Here is a 15,147-nt window from a genome sequence, read left to right as displayed (position 1 = left end):
GTTATCCCCTGGTACTACAGATTGATGTAGCATTTTAAGATGCCATTTCTTGATTAACAACTTAATCAAATGATTAGGTATCAATGTTGGGTGGAAAATTAACCCCTTACTCGAGCTCCTCTTAGGGAATCATCGTGAATCCACATATATACCCTACTGGCTACTGATGTATAAAAACAGATCTCACTATATATGGACTTGTTTCTCAACTACAGTTTTAGCCGAAAAGGCTTCTTCGATCCCATCTATACGACAATCATTTGTTCTTTTTTCAAAGAAGGTATTCTAATCAATAATAAAACCTACACCAAAACCCGTATATTCGATGTTCCATCTAGGAAATAGAAAAACATCTTCCAATTTTGTATGCGCCACTCAAATCTTGATACTTAAATATATATGGAATTATCCGAAATATGAATATGAAAGCATATACAACACTATTATGTAGTTAGATTTAAGCTTATTTTATTTAGATTGAGATTAAAGATCTTCGTTTTAGTTGGTGGGAGAATGAGAGATGTTGATATGGACGCCATTGGGGAAAGAAGGCAGTGGAGTACGAGTGACTTCGCAGTCTTGGACCATCGAGAAATCGTAGTTGGTGACAAGATTGTGTATAAATATTGCAATCTGAAGCCTTGCAAACTCTGCACCAATACACGATCTCACTCCACCTCCAAACACCATGAACGTCTTAGAACCATTAAGCAGCTCTTTGCCCTGTTTTACATTTTTTCATCAAAACCTTCCAATATAATTTTGGATGAAAAAATGCTTTACATAAACTAGAATCAGTATATACCTCCCATCTCCATGGGTTAAACTCAAAAGGGTTTTCATATATCGTATGATCATAATGAATCACTGAACTTGCAACCACCACCATCCAACCCGCTGGAATTGTATATCCTGTTACAAGTCGCCCCATCACCACCAAAAGAATGTTCCGTTTAGGAAATATATTTGAGTATATGTTTGATGAATAAGTGGGCGTTTATAAAAGTACTACTTGCCTTTGATTTCGACATCGTTCAAAGCCTTTCTAAACATTACAGGAGCCACATTTGCCATTCGAAGAGTCTCCTTAATCACCTATATTACAACAAATGTTGTTATTAAGCTTCCTCATATTGTACTTTTTTTTATATACCCGATCGGCTGATCTGCTCAGCTTCGGTAGAAACACACTAAAGTGTTTTAAAGTGGACTTCTCCTCATATTATACTTGAAGTTTCTTAAAAGATAAACAAAAGTTACCATGTTGGTAAAAGTCATGTTGTGTCTGTATTCTTCCCAGGTAATTCCAGAATTTTCATCATCTCTGTTTTGAAGAATCGCCTTATGTTCTCTCTACAATATTATAAGAAAATCATGTCATCAAATCCATGCTTCTTTTGTCTCCTTTAGATCTGTAAAAACTTGTTAGCTTATGTATGGATATATATTACCTTCAACTCTGATAAAACTTTAGGGTTTTTCGTAATGAAGTTTACGGCCAATGAAACGACCGTAGAAATAGCATCTTTACCAGCAACCGGAAGAACAAAGATGTGGTCCATAATGGCTTTCTCATTAAAACGGTCATCTTCTAGCATTGTGCTGAGGAAGTCTCCATGATTCTCTCCTGATTCTTTCCTTGATACGAAAACATCATTTATCATCTTCATAGCCGCTTTGCGTCCCTAAATGCATTGCAATTGATAGAGACATGAGAGATAATATATCATTTCTAGTGTACACACCTAATCACTTCAAAGTTATGATTATCTATAGTTTTAACATATCTAAAACTATATTCTCCTATTATTTGGTTTCTAATTAAATTTCGTCACAAAATTCTAATTATTTGGTTTCACCTATTTCTCTCCTTTTTTTCCATAACGTGACGTAGAAATGGCTTTACTTTTCTTTTTAATCATATATATGATTCTCCTATTTTTTTTTTTGATAACCCAGTATCCAGACCACACAGTGATCTGACTAGCCCACTGGGCCTAAGCCCGCGTCACAGAGATTTTTAAGCCTCCACTTAAGGCCCCCCTGATAAACTGGTGGTCTGGGGCGCATGAGCAAGTCCGCAGGTAAATTCCCAGGTGGCCACAAGAGTGAGAGAGCGAAACTGCGTCTGGGGAGGATCGATCCTTGGCCTAGACCAACAGGGCGATCCTTCCAACCAAACGAGAACCACTCGCCCACCACCATGTGGTTGATTCTCCTATTTTTATTTGCACTGGATTTATTGTTTTTACACATATTTTTTTGTTCTCAAAAAAAGAAGCAAAGTACTAACCGAAAAAGCTTTGTAGAACGATCTCCAGGTAGAAAGACTAGTGAATGACTCAAACCAATCAAGATTGCATGCCTTGAAACTTTCTATAAGATTTGCTTGAGTCTCTGATCCAAGGTTACTTATCAACTTGGGGGTCAAGTGAGTTATTATCAACTGCAAAAGTAACAGAAAAAACTATTATTAACAAAAATAATTTGATCAACATCAAAAGAAGAAAGAAAAAGAAAAACAATTTATGTACATACGCTTGTAACGGCCTCCTTAACATCGAAGCTCCCGAGGCTAGCCTTTGATCTAAGTTCCTCGCGGGTCACTTTGTCCATGTCTCCTATCATGTTGTGCTTCAATCCCTCAGAGCCAAGAAAATTTAGAGTGATTTGTTTGGCATGCTTGTGGGCGTCCCCATGTTCACTTAACAGATTATCTTTTCCAAAGATCTTGAGAAAATTATCCGGAAGGCTAAACACGAAAGACTTGTTCTCTTGCCGAAAAATCTCGTAGATCACATCAGGGTCCGTCGCTACCACAGTATTGGTTCCGAAAATGTTGGTGCGAAACAGTGGCCCATACCTAAAACGTTCAAAACATTACGAACATATATGCAAATAGACAAGGCCTCTTCTCGTTAAAAGATAGATTGAAAATCTGACCTTAACATCCTTTTTTTGACAAAGGGTAAGATCTCGAGGAGTCCATGAGGTTTAAAGAAGTCGATTGTCTCTCCAATGATCGGAAAACCCATTGATCCCGGAGGTAACTTGCCATTACACTGGGGGTTTGACCATCGGTACCACCATTTGGTTATCACTATAACAACTAAAGCTGTGACACATATTGAAACGTTCCAAATGAAGCTCATTTTGATGTGCCTTGAGTCACCAGTTCAGATCGTTAGCGGCTCTTATATAGAGGAGAAAGAAGGTAAATGATTAAAAATTAAGAACAACTACAATAGTTTCCATTGGCAGATCTAGAAAACAATTTTACACTAAATTTTTCTATTTCTTATAATAATTTTAATTTATTTTAAAAATTATATAATAATAATAATACTCTATATTCAATGTAGTAACTTTGGGAAACTAACAAAATATGATATTTATTTAGAGAATATAAATAAATATGTATGTTGCTCATACTTTTATATATATATAAGGTAAAAAAATTTATTTATTTTTGAAAATAAAGTATCCAAAAGCTACATTTAAAAGAAAGAAGATAATTAAAGCTAGAACCAAAAACAGAGAAAAAAATCTACTACTAATAAAGAGAATTTAATGAGGTTTCCCAAACCATCAACATCACTATTGATTAAAACAGTCTCTCAAGATGCCACAATGGCAGACGTTGTGAAGGCTAATTTCCAAATGCCACGTGCAAAGCTTTCTTACTACTCAAAACATGGTTTCATTGAGGAAGATCAAAGCGTTTTCGAGTCACCGAAACGCCACCCTTCTTGGTTTATGGATTCATATCCTCTATCTATCTATGAGACCATTTAGGCCTATTCGTCTCGCCGCTTATGACACGAGCACTCAATCTCAACCACAACAAAAGAACAATATTTGGGGTCATCCTTATGGGTGAACCTTTTTATTCACTTTCTTTTTTCTAATCAATCAGAATCTGCCATCTAATTAAAAAATAAAATAAAATATATTTTATTGTAAAATCTCTTATAAAACCAAAACAATCATTTAACCACATTAACTATAAAATATAACCCTGACCCTTTTATAAACTCAAACCGACTTATAATCTCGTTTCATTGTAAAATCTAAATCATAATTCTATTTTATAAATCCAAACCGACATAAGACCTCGTTAATTATAAAATATAAACCCTAACTATCCATTATAAACCCAAACCGACATATAACCTCGTCTAATTATAAAATTTTAACTCGAACTCTTCTTTATAAACCCAAACCGACAATTAACCTCGTTATATTATAAAATCCAAACCCCTAACCCTTTCCTATGAACCCAAACCGATATATAATTATTAAAATTTTTTATAAATATTACATGGCAGATTCTGATTGGTTAAAAAATTAGTAGTGAATAGAAGGGTTCACCCCTTAGAGTGAACCCAAATAATTTTCTTAACAAGACATAGAATTTTCATTTCAAGTCACCATCATCCACCATCGTTGAGATCGGAGTATCGTTTTGGTTCGTGGTTGTGTTTTCAATCAAGTATAAGTGGAGAAGTGTAGTTGATCGTCACGTACTAACTGTTCAACACCGGTTTCGATTAGGTAAATCAAACCTAACATGGATATAACTTATTCTAATGAGAGTATTTTTCCAACTTTTTCTGCTAGAAAATCAGATTAATAAAATAACATGCAACATCCACTAAAATTACCGTACAATTACCTGTCATAGAGGTTTATTTTCTTCATTCTTCTTTTGCATCGTAACTAAACGTTTTACTTTAATTTAGTCAATATATTAGATAACAAATGACCCTATATATATAGTTTTATGATTTTTAGTAATGAAAACAAAAAACGTAACCGTAACGTTTAATTAACACCACATATATATACATGTATATAGCATCTCTTAAAGGATTGTATTGGTTTGTAACAACCACCAGTTTTATAATACATGAGCATAACATATACATGTATATATATATATATATATATATCATATAAAATATAACTAAGGCAATGGAAAAATGTTATCAATACCTCCGAATTCTAATTCTTTAATCGAAACTATACATCACGGTGTAGTCTTTAATATTAGAATTATTAACTTTAATATAAACTTGAACTTTATAATTAAATCGTAAGACAAACATAGGCTAGGAGGAATGAAATACAGATGGCTTTAAAACTTCAAAACCAATCACGGTCATCACTCATCACGGTCACCGTAAATACTCTGTAAAGCCTTATTATATCTATTGCATGATCTTATCTATGATACGGATCGAACAGGAGAAGAAATTAAAATTAGGCTTGTAATGGAATCAATTCACCGATTGATTTCTTCTCCCCTTAATCCTTTTCCTTCATGTGACCTTTGATGGAGAAGATCACTAACTCTTAAGTTGATGTTTTTCTTTCTAGTTATTGTTCTGTTTTTGTTTTTCTCGTAACGAGAACAAAAAACGTAACCGTAACGTTAAATTAACACCAAATATATATACATGTATATAGCATCTTTTAAACCGTTGTATAGGTTTGTAACAACAACCAGTTTTATAATACATGAGCATAACATATACATGTATATATATTACTTATAAAATATAACTAAGGCAAGGGAAAATGTTATCAATACACCCGAATTCTAATTCTTTAATCGAAACTGATTCATCACGGTGTCGTCTTTAATATTAGAATTCTTAACTTTAATATAAACTTGAACTTAATAATTAAATTGTAAGACACATAGGCTACATAGGAGGAATGAAATATTCTTACAGATGGCTTTAAAACTTCAAAGCCAAAATCACGATCATCACTCATCACGGTCATCGTAAATACACTGTAAAACCTTATTATATCTATTGCATGATCTTATTAGACCCTTCTATGATACGGATCGAACAGGAGAAGAAATTAAAATATCGACCATATTTCACTGCCCTCAAATAAATAAAGCCAAAATAAGGAAACCTAAGACTGGAGTCGGTGAATATGAATAGATCTACGACTTAAACCAAAGTAACCAACTTAATTCACACAAATGATTATGGTTTCACACAATAAACCAAAGTAATCAACTTAACCGGAAACTTGGACATGGATTCGGAAACATAAAAAGAAAAGCATATTACACAAACGATCTTAATTCTTACGGATCCTTGGAAAAGTCAAGATTTAGGATTTGGCATATTCAAAGATAAAGGGTTTAGGGTTCGAGCAATAGGAGTGAACTTAGGAGGATGAGACATGGCCAAGCTCATTCCTACGACGGCCTCCTCCAGGTTAACTTTCTCTTCTATGGTTTGCCACTCAAAACCCTGAACCATCATCCCAACCGCAGTTGCTAGAAAGACATAAGCTAGATTTTCTCCAGGTTAGCCTCTCCTTCCACTACCGAAAGGAATGTACTTAAGTGCTCGCTCTCTTTTCTCATCTTCTTGTCCTGATGATCTTGAAGAAGCTAGAAACCTCTCTGGCTTAAACTCATCAGGATCTTCCCAGTAATGAGGATCTCTCATTATAGCATAAGAGTTAACTAAAAGCATCGTCTTCTCGGGTATGTAGAACTCTCCGATCTTACACCCTTGTTGAAATTTCCTTAGAAGGACGGGCCCAGGTGGGTGCAATCTTAGCCCTTCTTTGACTACTGCTTGCAAGTAAGAGTGGTTTGGTAGATCAGTTTCTTGAATCAATCTTGTATTCCCTACAACTGAATCTATTTCTTCTCTCAGTCTTGTAAGAATGTTAGGCTTGTCAGTGACCTCAGCCATTATCCATTGTGTTGTTTGCGCCGAGGTGTCACTGCCTCCAATGAGAAGCTCCTGAAGTAGGAAAATATCTCATATTAATATAATGGAGATTCTCGTTGAATCATCAACTTAATGATAAGAACACTATATATAGTACCATAAAAAGCGACTTAATATGTTCCCTAGTGATCTTGTAATCTGCGTTTTCGTCCCGGTAAGCTTCCAACAGTACGTCCATCATGTCCCTACCTTGATGCTCGTCCGGATTCTCTTCATGTTCCACAATAATATTCTCCAGCAGCTCACCGAATCTGTTTGAAACACCCATTATCTCCTTTTTAAACAGTGAGATACCAAGCTGCATGCGCATGCAACATGTTTTCCAGCAACATCTTCTTCGTCAGGGCAAACGTTGTGGTAACCAAGTCCATGACTTGCTCAGCTTCACCGGTTTCCTCTAAACAACTCCTTCCCATGCTCATCCTAAAGACGCTGTTAACACTGAGATTCATTGCTTCCTTACTTATCTCAACGCTCTCCTTCTTCATCGCCTTGTCGATTAGGTTTGTGTAAGATCGTTGTAGCTCATCAGCACGGATGTGTCTTGACCGCTCGAGGGCTTGTGATCCGAGCAGCTTGGTGACGGTCAGCTTCTTCATGAACCTCCAGTAATCTCCATAGGGGGTACTGAAGAAGCCAGAAGATCCAAACAAGAGTAAATCTTCGATGGGAGTGAAGCCGTGAGACGAGACGTTCACATCGTGGGCCCTGAAGATCTCGTAGGCACTGAGGCAGAGGAGACGACGACTATGGGAAATTTGAAGACCCGGAGATGGAGAAGAGGTCCATACTTGGCTGAGACTTTCTTTAAAGATTTGTGAAATAGAGGAGAGAGGAGAATGTGAAGATGGCCAACGATTGGCAGAGACGGAGGGCTCGGAGGCAAATTTAACCAAAGTCTTGAGGCTTTTGGTTTCTTGAAGAAGAAATAGTAGAAGAAGATTGAGAAGAGGCAGATGAAGAGAGAGATGAAATAGTTTTGAAAGATAAGGCTCGTCATTGCTGGAAAAGCATATGAAATAGAGAGCTTCTATTTATTAACTGATTATGCTTTCTTTATTACATAAATAAAATGTTTTCTTTCTCGGATGACTTGAATGGTAGTAGATTTTAAAGTTGTTTTTGGTTTTAGTTTTTACAAAAATCTATTTTATAGCCAATCAAGATTATGAATAAAATGGATTTCTTCAAAAATAGAGAATCTAGATTTTGATTGTTTTTGTCAATTTTCAAAAAAAATTTAAATCTATGTTTAGTGGGTTTCTCACTTCTTTACGTGATTTGACTTTTTCTTTCCATTTTTTATTTTTTTCCTAATATAAAATCTAAAAACCATAAACCAAAATCCAAAATCCATAAACCAAAAACTATAATCCAAAAACCATTTAAAAACTTGCAAACATTCATGGCCCTAGTCTTTTTCTCTTTTTAATAAGTACTTTGCGATAATCGTGATCAAATTATTAATTAATGATCATCTCTTATTCACTCTTTTTTAATTAGTCAGTCAAAATACAACAATATGTCATATCATACTATATTTAAAAATAAATCAAACTTAAAATCACAAAAATAAAACAAATTAAGGAATCAAAATCTGTATATTGTGATGACAAAAAAATACTTTTAATTAAATAAGATTAAAATATGTCGGTTTGGATTTATAAATGAGGATTAGGGTTTATAATTTATAATTAAACAAAATTATATGTCGGTTTGGGTTTATAAAAGAGTATTTAAGGATTAGATTTTATAATTAAACAAAATTATATTTCGATTTGGGTTTATAAAAATGAAACTTAGGGTTTAAATTTTACAATTAAAAAAAATTATATGTAGGTTTGGGTTTATGAAAGAGTAGTTAGGGTTTAGATTTTAAAATTAAATGAAATTAGATGTCAGTTTTGAAATTCATGAATACTTGGATCAAGGAATATAGATAACTCTTTATAAACTTTAGAAATAACTCAAACTAAAGTTTCCCTCAATCTAACTCTCAATTCTCATAAGTTGTATCACACCTTGATACCTCCTTATATAATAAAAATTTTAGACCTAATCCTAACTCAATTAGGACTTGTATAACTTCTAGAATATTCTAGATAACTCCTAGAATATAAGCTTAATTTCCTTTTTATTTAAGTAACTTATTGCTCAAGCTACTTCTTCTTCAAGCTTATTCCAACATTTTCCCCTTTAAGCTTGAAGTCTTCCTTTGGTACACCTTGAACTCCAATGAGGTCTCTCATCTCTCTGAACTTGACTCTTCCAAGTGCCTTAGTCAAAATGTCTGCCCTTTGTTCCTCGTCGGGAACATGCTCAACCAAGATTTGACCATTCTCCACACACTCCCGTATAAAGTGATACTTCTGATGAATGTGTTTGCTTCTGCCGTGAAACGCTGGATTTTTGGTGAGTGCGATTGTCGACTTGTTATCAACCCGTATTGTCACCTTTTCGCATGTTGTCCCAATCACTTCAGCAAACAATTCCTGGAGCCAAATAGCTTTCTTAGCTGCCTCCGTAGCAACCATGAATTCAGCCTCACAAGATGAAAGTGCTACTAGCTACTTGTTGTTTTTGAGAACACCAAGTAATTGGACACTCGTCAAGGTAGAATACATGACCTGCGGTACTCCTTCCATCATCAATATCCACGCTATGACTACTATCACTATAGCCCACTAAACCCGACTTGGTTCCTTGTTTAAAATGAAGGCCATGTGAAAGTGTTCCTTAAAGATATCTCAATACTTGTTTTAGCACAGCTCCATGTGATTCCTTTGGATCTTGTAAATATCGACTTAAGATACCAACCGCATAAGACAAGTCTGGCCGAGTATGAAGTAAATATCTAAGACACCCAATGTTTCTTCTGTAATCTTGTCCGTTTACTTGCTTCTCACTTTGAGCCTTAGAAAGTTCCAAACCAGAGATCATAGGTATGTGAACGGCTTTACACTCACTCATTTCTGCCTCCTCTAAAATCTTCTTAGCATATCTCTCTTGCTTCAAAACACATCCATCCTCTCCTTGAAGTACCTCAATTCCAAGATAATAAGTGAGTCTTCCCAAATCACTCATTTCAAATCTTCCCGCCATTCCTTTCTTAAACTCAATGATCATGTCCAAATTTGAGCATGTAACAAGTAAGTCATCGACGTACACTGCCACCACCAAAAAACACTCACCTTCTTGTTTTCTGTATAGAGATGGTTCCTTAGAACATTTTTCAAAGCTTAATTCCTTAATAATTTCATTTAGCTTAGTGTTCCAAGCTCGAGGTGCTTGTCTTAGTCCGTAGAGGGCTTTGGGTAACTTGTAGACTTTCTCCTTGCTTTCTTTGATCAGAAAACCCTCGGGCTAAGTTACATACACATCCTCCTTCAATTCTCCATGAAGAAATGCAGTCTTGACATCAAGATGATGCACTTCCCAGGAGTTTGAGGCTGCTAAGGCGATAATGAAATGGACAGTTTCAATATGAGCTACCAGAGCATACACGTACTTCATCGAAATCTATTCCATGTCTCTGTACATAACCCTTGGCTATGAGTCTTGTCTTGTACTTGTTCACACTGCCATCAGAATTACGTTTTAGCTTGAACACCCACTTCAATCCAATTGGCTTAGCATTCACGGGAAGATCAACTAAACTCCAGGTTTTGTTTTTAGTTATAGAGAGAATCTCTTCATCGCAAGCATCTCTCCATTCTTTTGATTTAGTCGCCTCATGAAAGTCCCATGGCTCCTTATTAATCATCATCAACAATTGTTCTCCTTCTATTTCGGACAATAACACGTAATCATTGAGTTAAAAGTAGGCTTTGCGACTTGTCTTCCGGATCTTCTTAACATAGGCACAGGTTGAACTGTTTGTTCTTGCTCCGCATTCTCTGTTCTGTCAATGACAACGTCAGCTTCTTCATTGTCAACATCACTTTCACTTTCTTCTCTGTTTCCCTCTGTTTCAGTGACAGCCTCACTTTCTCTTATTCCATGATTCCCGAATTCTCCTATGCTGAGAGTAAACGTCCCTGAGTCATAGTGTTTTTCTGAATTTGAAATAGTCCACTTCCAGCTCTTGTTTTCATCAAATATCACATCCCGGCTTACTATGACTCTGCGGTTTGTTGGATCCAAGAGTCTATACGCTTTCGAGCCAGGCTCTGTCCCGAGATAAACAAGCATCCTTGACCTGTCATCTAGGTTTCTTAGATGTGGAGCTTCAATTTTTGCATAACAGACGCATCCAAAAAATCTCAAATGCTCAACATTCGGCTTCCTACCCTTAAGAGCCTCATACGGTGTTTTGTCAGTTAGAGCCTTTGTTCCTACTCTGTTTATGAGGTACGTTGCGTATCTTACTGCCTCACCCCATAGATAATTAGGCATACTCATGTGCTTAATTAGTATGCTTCTGGTCATCACTAGTAGTGTCCTGTTTCGTCTCTCAACCACTCCATTCTGTTGAGGCGTGTAAGGCGCGGTTAAGTGTCTGTTGATGCCTTCCTTTTCACAAAAACTCTGAAATTCATGGGACATAAACTCTCCCCCTCTATCAGTTCTTAGTGTCTGGACTCCAGTTTCTTGTTCTATTCGTGCTTTAAACGCTTTGAATTTATCAAAAACTTCACTTTTCTCTGTCAATAATATTGACCACATATAGCGAGAGTGGTCATCAATTAACACAAAGACATACCTCTTTTTCGCAGCTGTAGAAGGAGAAATTGGACCACATAAGTCTCCATGAATCAGTTCTAGCGGTTGTGATGCACAATATGAAGTAGCTTTCGGAAATGTTTGTCTTGTTTGTTTCCCAAGTAAACAAGAAGCACAAGTCTCCTTTTCTTTTGGAGCACTAGGTATCCCAACAACCAATTCCTTAGCTACCATTGTTTTTATGGTCTCAAAATTAACATGTTCTAGTCGAGCATGCCACCTCAAAGAATCGCTTGTCACCTCAAGCTGTAAACACTTCTCCATATCAACTTCTAGATCGACTTTGTATAGTCGGTTTCTTGATCGTATTGCCCTGACCAAAAGATTTCCACCACAATCGTGTAATGTTAAGAAGTCTTCTTTCATCCTCACATCACATCCTGCTTCTGTAGCTTGACCTAGGCTAATGATGTTGCTCCTAAGCTCCGGTATGTAATAGACATCAGCTAGCACTTTTCTTTTTCCTCCTTTACTTACAAACAGAATCGAACCCTTGCCTTTAATGTCAATTCTTGAGTCATCACCAAACCTTACTTTTCCTGTGACCAACTCATTTAATTTGCAAAACCATGTCCGATTTCCTGTCATGTGATTATTGGCGCCATTGTCTAGAAACCAAGCATTATCTGAGCACACTTCAAGTTCTTTAGGTTTCACATTTTTTTCATTAAGAAAAACCACTTCATGCATCATGAGAGACTCAGCCTCTTGTATATCATCTTATTCCTCCTTTTCTTGAAGCTGTATTAGTTTGAGTAGTCGTTCTGGACAATTGGAAGCATAGTGGCCAATTTTATCACAGCGGTAACAAGTTACTTTTGCTTTGTCTCTCTGTTGGTAACCATCTCTCTGTTGATAGCCAAAGCGTCCACGTCCTCTTCCAAAACGACCACGACCTCTGCCTCTGCTTCCTTAGTGAGATCCATAATGAGGCTGTGAGTCCATGTTAGCATACATTAGCTTGCCTTGATCCTCCTGTGAGTCTTCTTCATCACCAATCCGTTCTTCATAGGTTTTAAAGTCTTCCCACGATGTCTTCAAAGGTAGTTTTCTTAAGATCCAGAAATTGTTCTAGAGCAGCAATAATGTGTATGTATTTCTTTCGTGGCAAGCTTTTAAGAAATTTCTTTACGATCTTAGGTTCTGCAATGTTTTCTCCCAGTGACGCCGATTTTGTTGATATTTCCGAAAGTTTACCAGCAAAGTCATCAATCGTGTCATTCTCTTTCATCTTTAACCTATCGAATTCAGCCATAAGAGTATGTAGTCTTGCTTCTTTGACCCGTTCAGCACCAAGGTTCCTTGCCGTATGGCTTCCCAAACAGCTTTTGAGGTCTCATGGTCTCCAACTTGCAAGATCAACACTTCGGGTATGGACTGGAACAAGAGAGCTCGGGCCATGTCATTCTTTTCAACGTCATTAGATCCAGGATCTATTGTGTCCCAAACTTTGTGTACACGTAGCGCCACCTTCATCCTCATAGCCCAAACGGTGTAATTTGTGGAAATTAACATCGGACATTGGATGGCCGACGTTCCTCCCTCTTTCGGTTTGTTTGCTACAACGATTTCACTCATGATTCGTATGATCGAATATCAAAAACCCTCAAAGCTCTGATACCAAATCTAAAATTGAATACTTGGATCAAGGAATAAAAATAACTCTTTATTAACTTTAGAAATAACTCAAACTAAAGTTTCCCTCAATCTAACTCTCAATTCTCATAAGTTGTATCACACCTTGATACCTCCTAATATAATGAAACTTTTAGACCTAATCCTAACTCAATTAGGACTTATATAACTTCTAGAATATTCTAGATAACTCCTAGAATATAAGCTTAATTTCCTTTTTATTTAAGTAACTTATTCCTCAAGCTACTTCTACTTCAAGCTTATTCCAACATCAGTTTGGGTTTATAAAAGAATAGTTAGGATTTAGATTTTACAACTAAACAAAATTATATGTCGATTTGGGTTTATAAAAACAAGGTTTAAGATTTAGATTTTATAATTAAAGAAAATTATATGTCGGTTTGAGTTTATAAAAGAGTGTTTAGGATTTAGATTTTAAAATTAAATGAAATTATATGTCGGTTTGGGTTTGTAGAGATTTTGTTTTCTTAATTTGTTTTGTTTTCTGATTTTAATTTTGATTTATTTGTAAATATAGTATGACATTTATATTTTGATTGACTATTTAAAATAGGGTGAATGGTTCAACCCAAGAATTTTTCATTAAATAATCTATATATCTATAAATATAATGGGAGAGTTGTCTCTCCATCTAAGGTGTCCACATCAGCATCCATGTCATCACATTTTATTATTTTTGTGGGCTCCACATATGTTATTTATTAAAACAAAAACTAAAACTAAATTAATTTACACATTTTACAACACAAAAAATAAACCTTTTCATTAAGAATCAATAATTTACAAAAAATAAATTAAATATGAAAAAACGAAAAAAAAAAATATACAAACCAAAATATAAAACTTTTGAATTGAGATTAGAGAAATATAAAGTTAGATAATCATGTCTTAACATATAATGAGTAAATATTTTTAAATGGTTAGAGTTAGGAAAAAGAAACTTATGATATATTTTAATGTAACAAGGCCTGGGCAAATTAACCGAACCGAATGTAACGAACCGGAAACGGAGCAAAAAGAACCAAACCGAACCGAAATTTGAAAATATCCGAATGATACTAAATTCTATAACCGTAAGAACAGGAACCGAATCGGTACCGATCCAAAATATTTCGGGTACCCAAAATATAATTATACATCTAAAAATATTAGTTTTTTATAGACTGAATAATCAAAAATACCTCAAAACTATATAAAAATACTAGAAAATAACCGAAAAGTATCCAAAATATTCAAAAATAACTGAAATATCCAAAAATATCCGAAGTAAAATACCCGAATGGATAGTAAATTTTAAAACTGAAAGAACCGGAACCGAACCGAAACAGAACCAAAATTTTAAAATACCCGAATAGATACTAAACTCTAGAACCAAAATAACCAGAACCGAATGGAACCGAACAGAAACCGATTGGATAACAAACGTCTAGGACTATAAAACAATCACTTTTAAGAGTTATAATTATTTCATTGAATTAAAAAAATAAGAGTTAAAAAAATACCAAATTTATAGGTCCTAACTAAAAAAAGTACTCCATTTAAAAAACATACACATTTTTTTTTTTTTTGTCATCCAAAATTAATTAGAGCTCAAAAGAGCCCTGAGGAATGTTGTTTACATATGTGATATGAAGCGGTTATGTACAAACTTTTCGTGCCAAATTATCTGCTTTAGTATTTGCTCTACGAGAAATTAAAGATAAAGAGAAAGATGAAAACTCCTCCTTGTCCCTCTGAAATTCCTCCAAATACACTGAAAACGCCGGCCATTCGGTTGGAGAAGACACCATCTTCACCAGGTCTGAACAGTCTGTAAAGAACGCTACCTCTTGATTATCTGCACCAATCATACACTTCATCGCCCAGAGAAGGGCCTCGACTTCGGCATGTAGTGGAGATAGACTTCTACGGAGGTTCGCAGCTCCCATGGTTGGCGGCTCCATTTGACGATGTACAGAACCACCCTGTACCGGAGAACTTATCACTTCCTTTCCATGAT

At 35.5% G+C, this 15,147-nt stretch overlaps 1 protein-coding gene and 1 pseudogene across 1 annotated transcript; both read right to left on the bottom strand.

Annotated features, from left to right (window-relative positions):
* Nucleotides 1-416: 416 nt before the first annotated feature.
* On the bottom strand, nucleotides 417-3,299 carry LOC9311568 (cytochrome P450 708A2). Its single transcript, XM_002875454.2, has 8 exons — nucleotides 2,944-3,299; nucleotides 2,539-2,863; nucleotides 2,294-2,446; nucleotides 1,452-1,685; nucleotides 1,261-1,353; nucleotides 1,017-1,095; nucleotides 806-912; nucleotides 417-723 (listed from the first exon to the last, which is right to left on the bottom strand). Exons 1-8 carry the CDS (start codon nucleotides 3,150-3,152, stop codon nucleotides 499-501), a joined length of 1,425 nt encoding a protein of 474 aa, XP_002875500.1. The 5' UTR covers nucleotides 3,153-3,299; the 3' UTR covers nucleotides 417-498.
* A 2,829-nt stretch (nucleotides 3,300-6,128) lies between these two features.
* On the bottom strand, nucleotides 6,129-7,770 carry LOC9311567 (annotated as a pseudogene).
* Nucleotides 7,771-15,147: the final 7,377 nt, after the last annotated feature.

This window comes from Arabidopsis lyrata, assembly GCF_000004255.2.
Source record: "Arabidopsis lyrata subsp. lyrata unplaced genomic scaffold ARALYscaffold_5, whole genome shotgun sequence".
Taxonomy (NCBI): Eukaryota; Viridiplantae; Streptophyta; class Magnoliopsida; order Brassicales; family Brassicaceae; genus Arabidopsis; species Arabidopsis lyrata.
Note: the sequence above shows the minus strand (reverse complement) of the source record. Positions and strands in the feature narration are given on the sequence as shown.